This window comes from Betta splendens, chromosome 24 (genome assembly GCF_900634795.4).
Source record: "Betta splendens chromosome 24, fBetSpl5.4, whole genome shotgun sequence".
NCBI classification, from domain to species: domain Eukaryota; kingdom Metazoa; phylum Chordata; class Actinopteri; order Anabantiformes; family Osphronemidae; genus Betta; species Betta splendens.
Genome location: NC_040901.2, coordinates 1,386,547 through 1,407,928, shown reverse-complemented (window position 1 = coordinate 1,407,928; position 21,382 = coordinate 1,386,547). Strand labels below are relative to the sequence as shown.

General features: G+C 44.2%; 3 protein-coding genes and 1 long non-coding RNA gene across 5 annotated transcripts in view; 2 read left to right on the top strand and 2 right to left on the bottom strand.

Moving 5' to 3' along the window:
- Positions 1-18,558, bottom strand: part of LOC114850884 (NACHT, LRR and PYD domains-containing protein 12-like) — a 369,265-nt gene extending 350,707 nt beyond the window's left edge. Inside the window, 7 exon segments of the mRNA XM_055506178.1 lie at positions 13,921-14,094; positions 14,278-15,178; positions 15,181-16,068; positions 16,198-16,426; positions 16,542-16,620; positions 17,457-17,588; positions 17,736-18,558. Coding sequence (XP_055362153.1) covers positions 13,921-14,094; positions 14,278-15,178; positions 15,181-16,068; positions 16,198-16,426; positions 16,542-16,620; positions 17,457-17,588; positions 17,736-17,869 — 2,537 coding nt within the window. The 5' untranslated portion in view covers positions 17,870-18,558.
- The window catches only part of LOC114849838 (RNA binding protein fox-1 homolog 3), a 52,831-nt gene that overhangs the window by 14,965 nt on the left and 16,484 nt on the right, over positions 1-21,382 (top strand). The window lies entirely within an intron of this gene.
- LOC129603690 (uncharacterized) lies at positions 277-8,142 on the top strand. The gene is made up of 3 exons (XR_008693828.1): positions 277-1,030; positions 1,578-4,636; positions 7,988-8,142. It is a non-coding gene; the product is annotated as an uncharacterized LOC129603690 (long non-coding RNA).
- On the bottom strand, positions 12,399-13,882 carry LOC129603684 (neoverrucotoxin subunit alpha-like). The gene is made up of 3 exons (XM_055506293.1): positions 13,554-13,882; positions 13,120-13,166; positions 12,399-13,000 (listed from the first exon to the last, which is right to left on the bottom strand). The coding sequence occupies exons 1-3, from the start codon at positions 13,673-13,675 to the stop codon at positions 12,474-12,476; spliced, it is 696 nt and encodes a 231-aa protein (XP_055362268.1). The 5' UTR covers positions 13,676-13,882; the 3' UTR covers positions 12,399-12,473.

Genomic DNA, 21,382 nt, shown 5'->3' with positions numbered 1-21,382 from the left:
AGCCACAGATACAGCCATTGACTTTGGAGACATTTTACCTGTATTCTAGGTGGGAACCTTTCAAAGGTCAATCCTCACCGTGTTTAATTGAGCTCATAACCTCTAAGCCATTAAAGATTTGAACTGTTTACTTTCTTTCGTTTACCTTAAGTGTCCTATTTTAAAGCCTAAATCCCAAAATAATGCTAAACCTTTTTAAGGCCTTGTCATCAAGTAAACTGTAAATACAACATATTACTCAGAAAGATAAGATGCTTTCAAGTCCTTTTTGTCCAAATAAACTGTAAATACAACACTGAACATGTCGCAACCTCAACAGAGCAGTGGCTCAAAGGTTAAGAGGTTGTTCTTGTGAAGTTGAAAGTTCAAATTTTGCATGATCCTAGAAGCTTTTAGACGCTGCTCTCAAAGTGTAGGCTTAAAAGCCGCCAGAAGCATCTCCAAATGTGAAGGGTTCCTCAGTGGTGTAGTGGGTACGACGATGAGCGTAAGTCGCAAGGCGTGCAGACCTCATGATTGAATCCTGGGCACTGCTGGTTCCTGGACGACACAACAGTCCTGAAGGGACTCCAGGGGGGGGCGTGTCCTCCCTGCGTTTCCAGAGAGGTGGAAAGGTTATGAAACTGAAAAGTAAAACAGTAAAAGACAGTAAAACAGTTGTAAAGGTTGGAAGGAATCAAAGCCAACATACTAACATACTGTAGCAAGACATTTGGAACAAAAGGTTACATAGCGTGTGGTGTTTGTCAGTTAATGCTTGAGAATAGAGAAATTCTTATTATATTACAGCACACAATCTGGAATTAACTTTAGCTACTGGCTGGATGGAGATTTGATCAATGATCAGTGTGTTTGCAAGAAAAACAGTGAAAAAAGCTTCTCCCTCACATACACTTAAAATAAAATGAAATGAAATGATTCACAGAAAGATCAAGAAATGTGAGCAATAACAGCAATAACAGAGGAAAATTAAAGATAATGGGAAAAGAAAATCAAAATCCAGCTGGGGAGATCAGGACATACAGCAGAGGTTTTGTCAGGTTTTGTCAGAGCTTGGACCCACATGCACAGCACAGAGACCACAGGCAGATTGTAGAGTTTAACGGTTTATTCAATATCACAGACGGTCCGGTTCATACACAGTAGATCACGGGGCTTCGGTACCGGTGGGGCAGGCTGGTTCAGATCCAGGGACAGGCAGAGATTCGGTAACGGAAGGACACAGATTACAGTACCGTTAGGGAGAAGGCTGTCTCGTAGTCGGGCGGTCAGGTTCGGTATTCCAGAGCTATCCAAGCAACAGTACAGATCAGGGGCAGGCGAGAGTCAGGAGTCAGAAAACAGAGCAGGATCAAAACACGCGAGCAGGATGACTAAGTGCTGGAAAGTGATGTCTGGCATACAACGATCTGGCAAGGTGTTCTGGGACTAATGGTGCTTAAGAATACTGCGGGTGATTACTGATACGGAGCAGGTGAGACTAATGAGGACCGGAAGTAAGGCTGAAACTAATGAGGAGTGGCAGGAAACCGGAAATGCAATACAATAAAACAGGATGTGACTCGTAGATATGACAGGTTTAATGCAAAGATTACACAATCCTCAAGTTGCTTCTGCCTTGTGAGTTGTCACGACGATCTCTGTCATGGACAATAAAAAAAAAACACACATACAGGCACAGAGCTAAAAAGCAACACAGGCCAAGAAAGATCTGAGCAGTAAAGCAGCTGAGTGTGATGAGGTCGTAAAGATGGGAGTCGATAGCGCAGGGAGAGGGGAAGTGTGAGGAGAAGCAGCATCCAAGGCGGATTAGAGATAAGAGAGTCCACTCAATGAGCACTAATCTCAATAGAAGGTATTTCAGTGACTGCTCCTGTGTTGTCTTTGCTCTTGCTGCCTTCCTGTTTTCAGTGAAATCATGAGGAAGGGAGAAAAGCGTTGGTCCTCGCTGTAGCAACCATACGAACCCAGATGAATGTAGATGTGTACAAGGCACTTTTTTCACCGTGTACAATGTGATATTATGATTTCTTTCAATTGTGTAACAGCAATGAAACTATTTGTTTACAGAATAACAAAGCTGTTTTAATGTCAGTGTTTTTGAGGCATATGTTTACTTTCCTCAGTGTAAAGAAATAAAACAAACCATGTATTTACTGTACATCCTTTTTTTTACCAAGTCAAAGTCGCACTTCCCGTCTGAGAACGTTGTCCTCTTTACACTGACTCGCTTGTTCTCTCTTTTTTTAGTTAATAAACGAATCACTAGCGGGACATCAGCTAAAAAAAAGAGAGCATGAGCACAGAAGGACAGAAAAAAGAGCAACTGACACAAAAAGAGCAGATTTGCATAAGGAGCCTTTCGCGGTGTGACAGGAGGCGAGGAGGACACTTACTGTATGGAGCTCCGAGGCCGGAGCTTCTAGTCCACGGGGACTTCTGGCTCTGACCCCTAAAAACCAGGCCTTGCTGACTGAAGGAGAATAATTAGACAGATCATCATAAAAACAATTTATTTTTGTATACTTTTTTAAGTTTATGATATTCAAAAAAAGCTAACTAATGTATGTATATACATATTATATGTGTGTAATATAGTATGTATGTTTAACAAAAAAGGAAAATTGTTATTGCAATGTAGAAGAAGGAGGTAAATGATGCCTTCTTCTGCTTCGTCCTTTGATTGTCCACCTCCCTCCCCCATCGCCCCCTGCTGGATGGGGCAGGAGCCATGGGGAGTGGGCAGACCAGGGGGAACAGGTCCAACAGACATGCCACTATGTGATTGTTATGGGAAAACGGAGCAGTCTTTATTCGAAGCGTTTCCAGCCTGTCTTCCACTGACTGACTGCGGTAGTGTAGTTTCTACTTTTCTGGTTAGTTTTGTCAAGTAGTCAGCATTTTGTGGATTCCAGAAAAAAAGAAGCATATGATTAAAATACATATTCTTACATTTGTCTGTGCAAATAGAACTAAGAGGGATGGAATTAAACCTTTCTATTCGTATGGATCTCTACTTTAGTGGCATCCTTCTGTATTCAAACATTGTACTAATAACATGCTGTCAGGTATGGATGGAGAGTCAGTTGTAGCCATTTACTAATGTTGTATTTATTGTATTACCAGTAAAAAACATTTATATATAAATATAGATATATCTATTTGTGGTCTGCAATTCTTGCCCTTAGTTTTTAATTGTCATGCAGGATCCAATGCACTGTCAATGTATGTTCATTTTTCTACTTGTGTGAAGTTCTGTTGACATTTCTATGGTTTTGTTTTTCTTTAGTTCAGCTACTGAATGTAACTTCGAAAACTCTTAAACTTTTTAGGTAGATGTTTTTATATACATACAGTAATCTGTAAATTATAAACATGTAGATGATATAGCAAAATGTTTCTGACAATATGCTGGACTTCTTCTTCTGATGACCCAAACAGACTGTAATGCCTTGGCCAGACGATAAGAAAAGAGAGGAAGGAAATGAGAAAAAAAAATGGAGGCGGACGAGGGATGCATTTAAAAATAACACCAGTTCTCTGCAGCCTTAGGGATCTGGAGGGAGAGACTTCAATGTAAATGCTACAGGATCAGTCCCAATCTTTGTCAGCCAGGGGTTTTAAAATGTATAAACGCAAGGAGACGTGGTGCAGAAAAAGATGGGGAAAGTAAATATATTTCAAATGGCGGAAATAACAGACACTTCCATTTGTCTCTGAGAACAGACGCTGGGTCTCCACTGTAGAGCTTCCTACTGCAGGTCAAAACCACAGAGAGTCTGATCTACCTTCTTTACCTCTTGTGACGTGTGTGCGGATTCAGAATATTATAAATCCTGTCCCATGATCATTGTTTAATGTGAAAAACAAAATGTGACATTGTTATTGTCTGTGTTCAATGTATAATGTTACAATGTGTTCCACTCACTGGCATTTTATTAGGTTCACCTGCTATTGAGGAGTTTGAATAAGGTTTTCATTACGTGGTGGCACATGACACACTACAGTGTGAGTTCACAATAATAACCAGTAAGAATGAGACGATGGACGTGTAAAACAGTCCCATTAATAGCAGGGTTGTCATGTTGAACAGACTTAGACTGTGCAGACGTACCTAATAAAGTGGCCGGTGAGTGTTTATCATTTCAGATCGTACATATATGCAAGAGTCATGCGAGAGGATATGAACCTTCAAAACTTTGTAGTCACTTAAAAATTAGTTTTTGACAGGAAATCGGATTTTCGATAAATCAATATATTAAAGAGATCCAGTGTAAAGCTTGTTAATACTGTCTTCTAATGAAAGCCAGTGTTCAGATAGCAGTCAATGAAAGAAGTGCCAACGTTTACTGTGTTGATGCTTCCGTTGGCTCAGCTCAGATGTGTGTAGGAATACAGACAGCTGTCTTTTTAACCAATGAAATCCCTTCATTTGTTGTGTGTGATATATTGAAATGATCCTAGCCTGTATGTTGGAGCCCTTCGTATGAGGCAGTGGGTCATGACCAGATGTTTACTCCTCATCATCGTCTTTATTCTTTCTTGTCCAGTTTATCTTTGCAAACAAACTTGGACTCTCGTGTTATTCTTTTGACGACTGTGGCTCAGTGTGAGGCCTTTCAGTCGTACATCCCAGGTATACTCCTCCCTGAACCGCCGCCTCACAGTGGTGGAGGAGTTTGTGTGCCCGAATGACCCCGGGAGCTATGTTGTCGGGGGCTAAATGCCCCTGGTAGGGTCTCCCAAGGCAAACAGGTCCTGGGCGACGAGCCAGACTAAGAGCGGTTCACAACCCCCCTATGAAAGACAAACCACCAAGGCCAGAGACGTCGCCCGGTATGGCGCAGCCGGGGCCCCACCCTGAAGCCAGGCCCGGGGTTGGGGCTCGCATGCAAGCGCCTGGTGGCCGGGCCTATTCCCACGGGGCCCGGCCGGGCACAGCCCAAAAGAGCGACGTGGGGCCGTCCTCAAGTGGACCCACCATCCGCGGGAGGAACCGTAGAGGGCTGGTGCAGAGTGGATTGGGCGGCAGTCGAAGGCGGGAGCCTGGGCGCCCCAATCCCTGGATAACCAATCTGGTTATTGGGACATGGAATGTCACATCACTGGGGGGAAAGGAGCCTGAGCTTGTGCAGGAAGTCGAGCGGTACCGGCTAGAAATAGTCGGGCTCACCTCCACTCACAGCCTGGGCTCTGGAACCCAACTCCTTAAGAGGGGCTGGACCCTTTTCTACTCTGGAGTTGCCTGCGGTGAGAGGTGGCGGGCTGGTGTGGGCTTGCTCATAGCTCCCCAGCTTAGTCGCCATGTGTTGGAGTTTTCCCCGGTGGACGAGAGGGTCGCTTCCCTGCGCCTTCGGGTGGGGGATAGGTCACTCACCGTCATTTGTGCTTACGGGCCGAATGGCAGTGTGGAGTACCCGGCCTTCTTGGGGTCCCTGGAGGGAGTGTTGGAAAGCGCTCCAACTGGAGACCCCATCGTTCTTCTGGGAGATTTCAATGCCCACGTAGGTAACGACAGTGATACCTGGAGAGGCGTGATTGGAAGGAACGGCCTCCCTGATCTGAACCCGAATGGTGTTATGTTATTGGACTTCTGTGCTAGGCACAGTTTGGCCATAACAAACACCATGTTCGAACATAAGGGTGTCCATCGGTGCACATGGCACCAGGACACCCTAGGCCGGAGGTCGATGATAGACTTTGTAGTCGTTTCACCTGACCTTCGGCCATATGTTTTGGACACTCGGGTGAAGAGAGGGGCTGAACTGTCAACTGAGTAGGATCCGCTGGCAGAGAAGGAGGCTGGAACGACTTGGCAGGCCCAAACGTATTGTGAGGGTCTGTTGGGAACGCCTGGCTGAACCCTCTGTCAGACGGACCTTTAACTCACACCTCCGGGAGAGCTTCGACCAGATTCCGAGGGAGGTGGGAGACATAGAGTCCGAGTGGACCATGTTCTCCGTCTCCATTGTCAACACGGCCGTTCGGAGCTGTGGACGCAGGGTCTCCGGTGCCTGTCGTGGTGGTAATCCCCGAACCCGGTGGTGGACGCCGGAGGTAAGGGACGCCATCAAGCTGAAGAAGGAGTCCTACCAGGTATGGTTGACCTGTAGGACTCCTGAGGCAGCTGATGGGTACCGGCAGGCCAAGCGTGTTGCAGCCCGTGCCGTTGCGGAGGCAAAAACTCGGGCTTGGGAGGAGTTCGGGGAGGCCATGGAGGAGGACTATCGCTCGGCCTCAAAGAGATTCTGGCAAACCGTCCGGCGCCTCAGGAGGGGGAAGCAGTTATTAACCAACTCTGTTTTCAGTGGAGGTGGGGAGCTGTTGACCTCAACTGGGGATGTTATCGGACGGTGGAAGGAGTACTTTGAGGATCTCCTCAACCCCTCCGACATGCCTTCTGCTGAGGAAGCAGAGGCAGGGGACTCAGAGGCGGACTCGCCCATCACCCAGGCTGAGGTCACCGAGGTAGTTAGTAAGCTCCTCGGTGGCAGAGCAGCGGGGGTGGATGAGATCTGTCCTGAGTACCTCAAGTCTCTGGATGTTGTGGGGCTGTCTTGGGTGACACGCCTCTGCAACATCGCGTGGAGGAGGGGGACAGTTCCTCTGGACTGGACAACCGGGGTGGTTGTCCCTCTTTACAAAAAGGGGGACAGGAGAGTGTGTTCCAAGTATAGGGGGATCACACTTCTCAGCCTCCCTGGGAAAGTCTATGCCAGGGTACTGGAGAGGAGAATTCGGCCGATAGTCGAACCTCGGATACAGGAGGAACAATGTGGTTTTCGGCCTGCTCGTGGAACGCTGGACCAGCTTTATACCCTCAGCAGGGTGCTTGAGGGTTTGTGGGAGTTTGCCCAACCAGTCTACATATGCTTTGTGGATCTGGAGAAGGCATTCGACCGCGTCCCTCGTGACATCCTGTGGGGGGTGCTCCAGGAGTATGGAGTCCAGGGCCCTTTGCTAAGGGCTGTTTGGTCTCTGTACAACCGGAGCAGGAGCTTGGTTCGCACTGCCAGCAATAAGTCAGACCTGTTCCCGGTGCATGTTGGACTTCGGCAGGGCTGCCCTTTGTCACCGATTCTGTTCATTATTTTTATGGACAGAATTTCTAGGCGCAGCCAGGGGCCGGAGGGGGTCTGGTTTGGGGACCACAGGATAGCATCTCTGCTTTTTGCAGATGATGTTGTCCTGTTGGCTTCATCAGGCCAGGACCTCCAGCGTGCGCTGGTGCGGTTTGCAGCTGAGTGTGAAGCGGCTGGGATGAGAATCAGTTCCTCCAAATCTGAGGCCATGGTTCTCGACCGGAAAAAGGTGGTTTGCTCTCTCCAGGTTGGAGAAGAGTTCCTGCCCCAAGTGGAGGAGTTTAAGTATCTTGGGGTCTTGTTCACGAGTGAGGGAAGGAAGGAGCGTGAGTTTGACAGACGGATCGGTGCGGCGGCTGCAGTAATGCGGTCGGTGTATCGGTCCATCGTGGTGAAGAGGGAGCTGAGCCGAAAGGCAAAGCTCTCAATTTACCGGTCAATCTACGTTCCTACCCTCACCTATGGTCATGAGCTTTGGGTCATGACCGAAAGGGCAAGGTCACGGATAAAAGCGGCTGAAATGAGCTTCCTCCGCAGAGTGGCTGGGCGCTCCCTTAGAGATAAGGTGAAGAGCTCTGTCACCCGGGAGGAGCTCGGAGTAGAGTCGCTGCTCCTCCACATCGAGAGGAGCCAGCTGAGGTGGCTCGGGCATCTAGTTCGGATGCCTCCTGGACGCCTCCCTGGGGAGGTGTTCCAGGCATGTCCCACCGGTAGGAGGCCCCGAGGAAGACCTAGGACTCGCTGGAGAGACTACGTCTCTCGGCTGGCCTGGGAACGTCTTGGGGTCCCACCGGAAGAGCTGGAGGAAGTGTCCGGGGAGAGGGAAGTCTGGAACTCTCTGCTTAGACTGCTGCCCCGCGACCCGGCCCCGGATAAGCGCATGAAAATGGATGGATGGATCCCAGGTATGCAAATGCATTTATTTCTCTCTCTCAGCTGAGCGTGTGCGGCCGGCGGCTTTGTTTTCAGTGTCGTGGACGAACCCCTGGAGGAACGTCTTAAAGCATCACAGACTGGGACTAAACCACTGCGGGTGCATCCTGCGGACGGACTTTTTTTTTTGAAAAACTCTCTCCACCCCATCGCTCGGCAGAAGAACTCCCTGCGGTGGGATGAACTAACGGATACAGAACGGACTGGTTGCATAAACACGGCGGGAGAAACCACAGCGAGACTTTATGGACAACAAACAAAAAATGAAAAGCAACTAACAATGTCAATCTTCGGAGATTCAGGACCCCTCTGATCTCTGACATGTTCTTTTGATTCTGATTTCCCTCCCGCTCTTTCACTTAATAGTTAAGACTTTTGTCCTGTTTACATGTTCTGTAAGTGCTCTCTATCCATCACCCACTGGAGAGATTAAACGGTGTGAAGCAGCATTCATTCTAGCTTTGGTATTCTCTATGGCTGATTACTGTACCCTTCTGTTTAAGCCAGCATGCTGTCCTTACTGTGACCCCCAAGGCCTCCCACCTCCCATCCACATCCTCTCCAAGAAACCCCTGCCTTAAATTAAACCAAAAAACACCCACAGAAAAACTAGGGCATCGAACCTTTACCTGCATTACAGTACACAGACTCAATGTTCCCTACGCTTCCTACCAAAACAGTCTGTGTTTGTATGTATGTGTGTTTTCCTCTTTGTATTGTGTATACCTCAGATAAAAGTCCAAAAGCAGCTAATATTATCTGACACTTCCTGGCAACCAGACCCTCCATCCACACTCCCAGTCTTTAGCCTATAGAGCCTGACTACAGCTACAGTTCAGCCAAAACCACACCTACCTCCACCATAAAGGCCACAGTATACTTGCTGCAGAGACAGTTTTTGTGTGGGCTCGACCTAAAGGCTGCATATGAACGCTTCCCACCTCTGATTATGCATTATCAGCTTAAAGCTCACACCACAGCGGTACATTTCCTTAAATGGTAATATAGATCATTGCAGTTATTGTATTTCTTTAAGTAAAGTTCTGGTAAACAGTGTGAAGTGAGGCTACAAATGCAGTTCTTTCTTCCAAATTGGTTTTAAATTAAACGCAAATTAATTTACTTGTTGGTTATGATGATGTGTTTATTTCCTGTGAGATCTGTCTCAGTGAGCACAAACGTAAAGACTATGCATCAAGCATAAATGTTGAAAAACATTTAAATATTGATAACTGATATATACACATATATGTGTATAAGCTGCACTATCAGCCTGTGTGGAAACAGGAACAAGTGGGCGAGACGTTCTGCCTTCAAACAAGGCATGAACATGTGGGAAGCTACAGGCTGCAACAGCTGGATGTGGAGCATTGTTGTGATGATGGAGGAGCCAGACTTTCCTGCTTCCAGTTGTTTTCAGCTCATCTGAGCTTCCCAAAACTTGGTCCATTCGGATGCTCTGACGCTTGCAATTAAGTATACTGTTACCTTTAAAACCCATGTCATTCCCCAAACCTCAGCAGCCTCCCTGTCCTATGCAGATCCCCAAAGCAAAAACGTCTGAATGCTGATTATTGCGTAAAAACTGAAAGAAAAACTGAATTCTTCCATTCTGTTTGTATTTGTGGGCTTTTTTTCTCATTCGTCAGGTTGTGGCTCCAGTGTTGCTTTATTTTTTATGTATCCTCCCTTCTTCTTCCTGATCAGTAGTGGAACATTGTATTACTGTACATTACACAAACAAAGAGATCCTGATGTCTAATTGCAGCTTCACTTAATCAAATAGTTTTTTTGTTTGTTTTTTTTGTTTTGTTTTAGGTATTTTTAGATTTTTACCTGGTTATTGTTTCTGTATGCTCTCAATCTGCTTCAACAAATATGGTTTATTATATATGATTATCATAACTATTGTTACAGTTATTGCTACCACAGCTATTATTAATAAACACTTCTTTCCTCAGTAACTCTGTCCTGTTGTTATTTTAAAAGTCTTTGAGCATGAGCAGCACAAATTCATACACACATGATAATAAAAAATTAAAAGGTATCCAAAACTAAACTGAGAAAAAAATCTAACAAATCTTTAAGCTTTTTAAGACATAATTTAGATCAGATTTAGTTAGAGACAACTCATTTGACTACATGCAGTGTTCAGCTTACTCTGATATTTAGACAAATGGCTCCTTCTAGTGGCAGTTCCACACTCTGACACCACCACACGCTCAGAATCATCAGTGGTGTGAATGCAATATAAATACACCTGTACCTGTGGTACAAAGTATGCAAAGCACTTCTCCTAATACCAGGACCTCTGCTCCTTTTACGCCCCAGTGGCTACAGGGATTCACTGGGAGCCTTAGTTATTAGACTCCATCGTCCCAAAGTCGAATAAAGCCATCGTTAAATGTCTTCGTTTAGTGAATGCCATAGACAGTCTATTTGAGGTAATACTCGTTGCCTTTTGTTTATTATGTAACAACGTGCAGCTCACTGTCTGATATCACAGAACCCATGTAATGATGATAATATGGATCAGTGACTAGAGGAGCGTTAGGGACTTATAAAGCTTTAATACTAGTCAGTGGTGCGATAAATTAACTTCTCTAAAACAGTTCTGAACAAATTTGTATTGTTAAGGTAAATAAACAGATTTAATTATAATGAGTAATTGATTCATAAAATAAATTCCCTTTCATTGCCACTTCCAGAAATATGCACACTGAACCATCCGAACCATCTCTTAGTTATAAATTCAGATGTTGGTCAAACTCCTTGATACACTGAGTTACTCACTGTTCTTTTCTTTTTCTCCCTCTGTCTTACATGCCACCATCGTATTTCATGTTAATATAAAACAGTGATCTGTAACGGCCGCTAGATGGCGCCGTTACTCTGCTGTAATAAGGCTGTGAGCGCGGATTGTCCCTTGCCGGACACCATACTGTCATGGATTCTAACGTTTTCTATGTTTTGTGTTGACAGGCGAGCTGTTGTCTTGTAATAGATAAAGTTCTGCTATCCATCTGGGGCATGTATTTAGTGGTACATTTGTATAAGACATTGCACTATGTTGTGGTATAGAAATGTATATGTTTGCGCTAAGCAAATTAATGTGTTGTTGTCACATAGAGTCGCCAGACAGTAACTTAGCCTCAGTTAAGTAGGACTGTTTTGTAATTAATGTATGAATGTTTTCTGTGTACATGAATATTTGGTATGGCTTTGTTTCGTTCATATTTCATTCAAGTGAGCGGATTAAAGTTGTACGATAAGATGAGTTTCACTATGTGACCGATAGGTGGCGGTACTGCACCTTTAAGGATACTGTCCGCTGTCTCATCTGCGGTTCGACTCTTAACTGACGTTTGCTTCCCTCCTGCTTGTTTCAGCTGCTGTCAGCGTGTCTGGCCATCGCTCCGACAGCGTTTCTCAACCAGTGCTGTAGAGGAGGGAAAGACAGGTTAACTAGCGGGTCAAGGTGCTGCTGTTGATTTGGGTGTGAACAGTGGCAGACGCGACATCACACTCAGCATTGAGTGACTGCAACTTAAAACTGACTGTCATGACTCATTAGTAGAGTAACAGACATCAGATCAAAAAGAATAGAGACAAGGTTTATTATTTAAGGCCTGAATCCCAAAATAATGCTAGATGTTTTTAAGGTCTTGTTGTGAAGTAAACGGTAAATACAACCTTAACCATATTATTCCGAGAGATAAGATGCTGCTGCTGTAAAGACAGGTTGTTGGTTCAAGTCCTCCATACCCGTAGATGTTTTCAAGTCCTTTTTGTCCAAATAAACTATAAATACAACATTGAACATGCCACAACCTGAACAGAGCAGTGGCTCAGAGGTTAAGAGGTTTTTCTTGTGAAGTTAGGTTGAGGGTTCAAATCTTGCATGATCCTAGAAACTTTTAGACGCTGCTCTCAAAGTGTAGGCTTAAAAGCACGCCAGAAGCATCTCCAATGGGGAAGGGTTCCTCGGTGGTGCACTGGGTAAGACGATGAGCATAAGTCGCAAGGCGTGCAGACCTCATGATTGAATCCTGGGCACTGCTGGTTCCTGGACCACACAACAGTCCTGAAAGGACTCCAGGGGGGGCCGTGTCCCCCCTGCGTTTCCAGAGAGGTGGAAAGAAGGCCTTATGAAACTGAGAAGTAAAACTAACTAGAATTTTGAAGAAAAGCAAATATTTAATTGACTAAAATGGACAGTTAAAGGTTACATACATGTTTATTATAACACACAATCTGGAATCAACTTCAGCTACTGGCTGTAGATTTCAATGATTAGTGTGTTTGCAAGAAGAACAGTCAATAAAGATGAAGAAATGTGAGCAACACAACTATTTATCAACTGTAATAAAGGAGCTGATGAGAGACATTTTTGCAATTTATTTTAATAAAAGAGGAAAATGAAAGATCAGGGAAAAGAAAATCAAGATCAAACTTTCACTACAACACATCACACAGAGACACTGAGGAACCAGGATACAAGAACCCTAACCCAGGATAAAGAGGTTCAGTGAATGTGGTGTTGAAGGTGTAAAGGTGGATCAGTTTGTCAGAGGAGACTCTGTAGAAGGACAGAGAACCAGCAGGACAGTCCACATACACTGATACTCTGTGAGACACAGAGGAGGAGATGGGTGTAAATGTATTATTATGTCTGATATAGTAACCACCTTTAGAGCAGATCAGACTCCAGGACTGATCATTGAATCCAAACAAACAGTCATCACTGCGTCCTTTCCTTCCGGTTCCTCTGTAACTCACTGATAAATGAACTCTTCCTCTCCACTTAACCTCCCAGTAACAGCGACCAGTCAGACCATTACTACACAGCAGCTGACACCAGTCAAACCTGTCTGGATGATCAGGATATGACTGATCCTCCTCTTCTAGTGTCACATTCCTGTTGTTGTCAGACAGTTGTAGATGTCTGTTCACTGTGTTTGTGTCGATGGTGAGTTGACAGAAATCTGATGGAGAGAACAAGACACAATCCAGCTGCAGTTATTGATCTATCATCAGTTTGATGACGACTCATGACAGCTTGAAGATGGTTGAATGTTGCTGATCTCAGTACAAACACACTTACATTTTCTCAGACCTGGTGTCAAGTATCGGAATCCACGAGGCTCCACCCTGAAAGGAGGAGGGGGTCAGAGACATGCAGACATGGACATTACATGGCTCTCACACACACACTGTTGTAGGATTATGTTCAGATGGAGGCTTGTATGTAGGGATGGACATTCAGCAACAACGAAGAACTTGGATCCTTATCTTGGAATCTACAGAGCAGGAGGTGACGTGGAGAAAAGCTTTGACTTTTCTATTTCACATCATCACTTTTGGTGCCAGAGACCTGCTTTCAGTCTCACTCTGTCACCACCAAACTAATGTGACACCACAGGAAGCAAAGTCTGAATGTGTTTATTATCACACACTCCAAGGTTGGGTTCTAAGTTCATAAAGCTCCACATCCCTACTTGCTCCTCCATCAGACACTGTGTGTAGTCGTGTCCATACCTGAGAGTGTCCAGTCTCCAGTGTGGATCCTTGACTCCAGCAGACAACAGCTCCACTCCTGAGTCTCCTGGATGATTGTAGCTCAGGTCCAGCTCTCTCAGATGGGAGGGGTTGGAGCTCATAGCTGAGGCCAGAGAGACACAAGCTTCCTCTGAGAGCAGACAGCCTGACAGCCTGATGGCACAAAACAACAAAGTTACAGTTACACACTATCATTAAGTCACACACTACAACCACTCCTGATGGAGACATATTGACAAACCTAGAATAAAATTAATCAAATGAGAAACATTTCTGGTTTAAACCATCAAATGTGAACAAAGTACAAAGGATTGACAAATGAAAGAACACACTGAAAAATCTTGACCTGAGAGTCTCCAGTCGACAGTGAGGACTCTTCAGTCCAGCGCACAGAACATTCACTCCTGAATCCCGCAGGTTGTTGTTACTCAGGTCTAGTTCTCTCAGACTAGAGGACTGAGAGCTGAGAACTGAGGACAGAGCTTCACAGCTTCTCTCTGACAGGTTACAGCTATTCAGTCTGGTGAGACAGTAATGAACATAAATTGTAATCAAAATGAAACATGAACAACACTAAAAAAAGCTACGCAAATTCAGTCGAGCAGAGAAAGGTAATCACATTTATAGTCACGTCTCTCATTCAAAACAGTCCTGATTAAATAAATAGTACAGTCAACATTTAGAAACTTTACAAAATACTTACAGAGCCGTGTTGGAAGCTTTGACCACAGGCAGCAACCTCAGAAGAGCCTCCTCTGAAGCAGAGAATTTATTCAGCTCAAATACTTCAAGATCATTTGCTGAAGACAATAAGATGAAAACCAGAGCTGACCACTGGGCAGGAGACAGTTTATATATGAAGAGACTTCCTGATTTCAGATAGTGTTGGATCTCCTCTACTAGAGAACAATCATTCAGCTCGTTCAGACAGTGGAAGAGGTTGATGCTTTTCTCTGCAGAAGGAAACTCTGTAATTTTCTTCTTGATATATTGAACTGTTTTCTGATTGGTTTGTAAATTACTTCTCATTCGTGTCATCAAACCTTGTAAGAATGACTGGTTTTTCTCAAGAGAAAATCCCAGGAGGAAGCGGAGGACCAGGTCCAGGTGTCCATTTGGACTCTCTAAAGCCTTGTCCACAGCACCACGGTAGAACTGTGAAGTTCTATGTTTCATCATAAAATGTTTAAACCAAGATATTTGTGACAGCAGGTTGACTCCAGAGTTGATGAAGGTCAGATGGACATGAAGAGCAGCCAGAAACTCCTGAACACTCAGATGGATGAAGCAGAACACCTTGTCCTTATACGGTCCTTTTTCCTCCTCGAAGACCTGTGTGAACACCCCTGAATAAACTGAGGCTGCTCTGACATCGATGCCACACTCTGTCAGGTCTGACTCATAGAAGATCAGGTTTCCTTTCTGCAGCTGCTCAAAAGCCAGTTTTCCCAGAGACTTAATCATCTTCCTGCTCTCTGGACTCCAGAGTGGATCTGTCTCAGCTCCTCCATCATACTTGATGTTCTTCACTTTGGTCTGAACCACCAGGAAATGTATGTACATCTCCGTCAGGGTCTTGGGCAGCTCTCCTCCCTCTCTGGTTCCAGCAGCTCCTCCAGAACCGTAGCAGTGATCCAGCAGAAGACTGGGATGTGGCACATGATGTGGAGGCTTCGTGACGTCTTGATGTGGGACATGATTGTTGTGGCCTGCTGCTCATCTCTGAATCTCTTCCTGAAGTACTCGTCCTTCTGTGGGTCAGTGAACCCTCTGACCTCTGTCACCATGTCAACACACCCAGGAGGGATCTGATTGGCTGCTGCAGGTCGTGTGGTGATCCAGAGGTGAGCAGAGGGAAGCAGGTTCCCCCTGATCAGGTTTATCAGCAGCACATCCACTGAGGTGGATTCTGTGACATCAGTCAGGGTTTTAGTCTTGTTGAAGTCCAGAGGAAGTCGACACTCATCCAGACCGTCCAAGATAATAACAACCTTAAAGTGTTTAAAAATGAAGATTCCTGATGCTTTGGTTTCACTGAAGAAGTAATGAACAAGTTCCACCAAGCTGAACCTTTGCTCTTTCAGCAAATTCAGCTCTCTGAAGGTGAATGGAAATGTGAAGTGTATGTCCTGGTTGGCTTTGCCTTCAGCCCAGTCCAGAGTGAACTTCTGTGTTAGGACTGTTTTCCCAATGCCAGCCACTCCCTTTGTCATCACTGTTCTGATGGCTCCATCTCTTCCAGCTGAGCCTTTAAAGACGTCTTCTGGTCTGATGCTTGTTTCTGCTCTGTCTGGTTTCCTGGAGGCTGTTTCAATCTGTCTGACCTCATGTTCATCGTTGACCTCTCCAGTCCCTCCCTCTGTGATGTAGAGCTCTGTGTAGATCTGGTTCAGAAGGGTTGGCTTTCCTGCTTTAGCGATGCCTTCAAAGACACACTGGAACTTCTGCTTCAGGCGAGATTTAAGTTGATCCTGACAAAGTCCAGCAGCAGATCCTGAATGAACAAGAAAATGGTTATGATTCATGAAGATAGACGAATTAGAATTTGTTCCACATATGAAAAAACTCAACAAATCAGTAAATATGTGATTGCTTCTCTGATTATGTAGATAAATCATCTTACTGCTCTGCAGACAGTCAGCCAGCTCCTCCTGCTTCATCCTCCTGAGGAAGTTCACTGTGATCTTCAGAAACGCGTCTCTGCTGCTCCTCCTCTGCTCTTCATCCTCACCATCCAACTCCTCCTCATCCTCCCTCTGACTCTCTAAGCATTCTGGGTAATCTGGACTCAGACCCTTCTGGATCTTTTTTAGCTCCTTCTGCACAAATGTGAAAATGTTTTCCTTCAGCAGCTGGAACAGAAACTAAATGAATGACCTGATCCAACTAAAACCATGGAGCCAAACATCAGATCCATATTGGACACACTGACAGTATATTTACAGTAGTAGTTTTACATGTACAGACCATAAATATGGAGTCCAGGTGTGTTTGGTGCTGCTGGACAGACTGAGCACTAGGAACCTCTGAGCTCTGCTGGTCCACTCTGTGGAGGAACCATGAAGAATGAGTCACAGGACAAAACATAAGACAAATTGTGTTCTATGATCCATCCCCTTCTGTGAGCTGCCACACATGGGTGTGCTCAGGACACACACAAGGATGGGATCAACTGGAAACAAACTCGTGAGGTAAACGTCCATGAAGTGATGTTTGATGTGAGCAGTGAGTCAGAGACTCCCTGTAGTGGTGAAGGTTTACTGTCACAGTCAGTCGGCTCAGACTAAGCAGCTCTGTTTATTGTTCAACATATCTCTGCCTCATCTCTCAACAAGTGTTGGAATAAGGAATCTGCAGAGGTCAGACTGGTTTTACTAGGCAGCTCCCAGTGTGAATATGTTAAACTGTGCGAGTATGAAGCAGAGCTGCTGCTCACACTAGGAACATTTTACTACTTCCTACATTCATTTATTGTTGGACGTCAGCCCTGGTGCCGACACTGGGGACAAACATTTGTCTATTAGTAGTCTCCAGTAGTAACTTTAATTTATTGCTGGAAGTGAAGATGCTTTAAGACACTTAGCCAAAAAATAATGTAGAAACATCAGTAAACGGATTTTATTAGAGTTGAACATTTGTATTGACATCTGCCTGCAAGTCAGCACTTCCCTAAAAGAGGAACAGCTCCTGAGACGCTCTATAGGATCAGAGCTTTAGCTACTGGCTGAATAGAGATTTGAGTGTTTGCTGGAAAAACAGTTAAAAAAAAGCTTCTCGTTCACATCAACACCTTTAACTCACATCAGAAAGATTGAGAAATGAAATCATCATCATATAAACGTTGCATTGTATTGTTCAACTTGATTTAAATGAACAACTCACTTTGACTCTAATGCATGTTGGTCTTTAAAATTAACAACAATGTCCTTTGACCTATCGCTCTGGAAGGACATGCAGCTGGGTTCAGGTTCAGGTTCACGTCCAAGTTCAGCAGATTCTTGTCTCTGATGAAACCTGACAGAAAAACAACTTTGGTGACTGTCACATATTCAGTCCACATTTAGCTTCATAAATGACCAATAATACTAAATATGCGATGATGACATTAATTAGTATCTGTGACTTCAGACAGAATGAGTCAGATGGCCTCAGTCATCTCACCTCTGAGCTTTTTTCTGGCTCTTATGGTCTTCACGCAGACTGGTTTTAGAGGGCAGGGCTCCCTCCTCTCTGTCCTCACACTGACTCATGAATTCACACTTTCCACTTTCAGGTGGAGAAGAAAAACAAATCATTCATCTGGAAATGAACTGAAATACATTTACAATACATCTATGGTTTGCATGCTTTGTCAGTGTGAGTAACAGCAGTTAGGCACTTATGATTCTCAGCCTGCAGGGTAGACATCGCTGTGGCTAACTATTGTCAGTGTTTATTTTGAAATCCATTGTTTTTCCATCACCTTCTTTTTCGGTCTCTCACACTACTGAAATTGAGAGGATGTCTCTCTACAATAATTTGCAGTACATGAAGCAGGGCTCCAACATTATACCAAACACATATGTGAAGTGTATGTTGGATGCAGTGCACATGACAAACAAATCCCTTGGACCCAGGGTTGGGTCAGCTATCACACACTTACCACTTATGGACTTACAAACATAGTTGTACAAAAAATTATAATTATGACAGAATGAATCTACATCTAAACACATTGACAAAATTAGCACATTCATTCCATTTTGATAAGACATACATTTAGCAAATTTAGTAAAAACATATTTTCTTAGAAAAAGAATGAGAAACATACAACTTTAGTTTTTCTATTTGCCAAAAACAATAAACAACTTATAATTATATATAATAATGAGAATTACTGGTTTAGAATTAAACTTGGCTGTATGACAACACAAGTTGAAACATATAGAGATAGATACACAGACAGAGGGCAATAGAGATTATGTCCATGAGAGCTGTGTCCTGGTTTGCCATCAGTGCAATAGAGTGCATACTCACCCACACAGACTTTGTACTTTTGGTCACAGGAAGAAGAGGTCAGAACTACAAAAGGAACCTGGCTTTCTCTCTTGAAGGGTGTACAGAGGCAGCCGGTAAAAGTGTCTACCCCCACCGTGTTTGGGTTTCAAATCTGCCGCGTCAGTGCCGGGTTTGTACTGCGGGAGGAGTGTGTTACGTCCTTTTGGCCTGTAGGTGGCGATTGACTCCCACTTTTGGTCCTAAAACATGGTAGTTGCTTACGTCATATAGCCTCTTGTAGAACAACCAATGATCAGGTCTTGGGTGGCCTAGTGGTTAACGTGCATGGGCACAACGTCTTTTTTTTTGTCCGGGGTTCGAGTCTGAGTGGAAGCAGTTTTTTTATTTTAATTATTGGAAAAACAGCGTCTCATCATCATCATGTGATCACGAGATGACAACGTTGTATTACTTAGTGCATGGATCGCCAAGACCATGAACCGCTGGTCGCGTTATAGTATGAAGTTATGAACGTAAGTAAATTATGGCAAATTATGGCAGTTTAAAACCGAAAATAAGAAGCTGATCGGTGCGCCCTCCCGCGTGCAGCGTTCGATTTGTGGCAGACAAGCTACTGTAACCCTGATTTCTTGCTGTTGGTACGGGCAATTTTCTTTACGTGGAATGCTTCTTTAATGCACCACACGGCAAGACAGTACGGCGCATGTACACTTTTTTCTTTACGCCGCTCTCACCCAACGCGCGTCACCTTTTCCTGTCCCCCGTCAACAAGGACAGGTAGGAACTAATGTTGATGACAAATAAAATCACAGTAGCTGAAATGTCACGTTTCCCAAACATAAAATAAAAAAATAAAAAGCAATACTAACTAAGGTTACACTACTACAATTTAAAAAAGTGAATAAGGATGATCTAGACCAGAGGTCTGCCACCGGCAACACCCACGTTTTCAATGAAAAAAACAAACACTGGGAGCCGCGGAGGGCGGCAATATTATATTATTTGAGAACATTCAACATTTGTTTTTTAATCCAAAGAAGACATAAAAGTCGGGGCTCAGAGATCTAACCGATGATAAAACATTGTCAAGGCATCGACAAGGACAGCTAACTCGCTTTTCCCTGCTTCAAACAGCTGTTTTAACTGAGAGCAACCCGTGCGGCAACGCCGGTCAATCTGGCCACGCCCACTTTCATTCACCAGACGGACATTAAAGAGGAAATAACGAAATAAACAGCTGGTTAACTTCGTAGGAACACGGCTGTAGCTCTGCAATGTCTTTATGTGGTACAGGTGAAAGGAGTAATAACGAAATAAACAGCTGGTTAACTTCGTAGGAACACCTTGTAGTAGGAACTGGTATATTTAGAAAACGCAGTAGTACTAGAGTTAAGGTGTGTGAACTGGGGAGGAGACGGCAGCAGCGACTGAACAGCGACTGAATAGAGTTGATGTCTTCCCCGCTGACAGGCGCATTCATTTGATAATGCACGTACCTTGGCTGACAGTTCAGTTGAAAACCACACTGAATCTTTACAAACTGTCCCTGAATAACATCTATGAACTGCAGTTTCTTCCTTGATTATCCATGATTATTATGAAAGAAGCGCAAATCTTCGCCAGTCCAAATTGTGCAATTAATATTGTGTTTACAATAAAGGTAATAAATAATAATAATAGTATTTTCATTTTAAAATGCACTGCATATTTTAGACGAATGTCGAAGTGCTACAAATAACTTAGACCAGAAAGCTACGATAAATACATACGTTTATTTTTGCAGAGTAAACATGTAGAACAAACTACTTGCTGCATTAATGAGTCTTAGACCTGCAGCTGATCACGCCGCCCGATGCTGCCCAGTCTCCCACGGAGCTTTGTCCTGAAGCTGAAGTATTTCTCACCTGCTGATCGAGTGGTAGCAACACATTAGCATGTCTATGCTGCTTTACGAAGGAGGGGGAGGGGTGTGTAGATTTCCTTTGCGACTTTGAGCAAACATGAGACAAACAAAAGCTTGGTCGAACTCAGATCCAAGTCATCTGAGTATGAAACACATCACATATCATTCGATCTCGTGTTTCATTCGAGCGGCAGTCTGGAGCTCTCTGCTAAGACTGCTGCCCCGCGACCCGTCCACGGATGAGCTTCCATTAAAAATTAAAAGCAGAGGTTTTTTGTTTTTCGTTTTTCTCTAAACGAAAAAACAGCTTTAAATTCAAGTCCGTGTGTTTCTGTTAAAAATATTTTTGTTCGGTTTATTGGTTTGTAATGCGGTGCTTTTATTTAGGATAGATGGACGGATGGAAAATCAAAGTTTTGAAACATACACGGGCCGAATAAGTCACATCAGCCACTCATTCAGTTACAATGACACGCACAGTCAAAACAAATTCTCGCTACATCTAGTGCGCCACTCCCTGTTTCTCTCGTAGCCTGCATTTGCACATCCACACATTTGTGTATTGGTCACTCTCTGTCTGGACACATGACTCTGAAACACGTCACGTGTTTGTGTAAGAGTTTGATGTCTCCACCAAATTATATGCAGAGGTAACGAGAGAACGACTTTTTGTTTTCCGTTTGTCTCTAAACAATAAAAACATATTACCTCCAATTCCGTGTCTTTTTGTAAAAAACAAATATTTTTGCCTGTTTTATTGGTTTGTAAGGCGGTGCTTTGATTAAAATCCGTTTGCCGCTCATCGAAAGAAACGAAAACGCCGGTGAAAGTGGCTGGATGGACGGATGGGAAATGAAAATGTTGAAACGTACATGGGTCGAATAAGTCTCAGCCTCAGTTACAATGA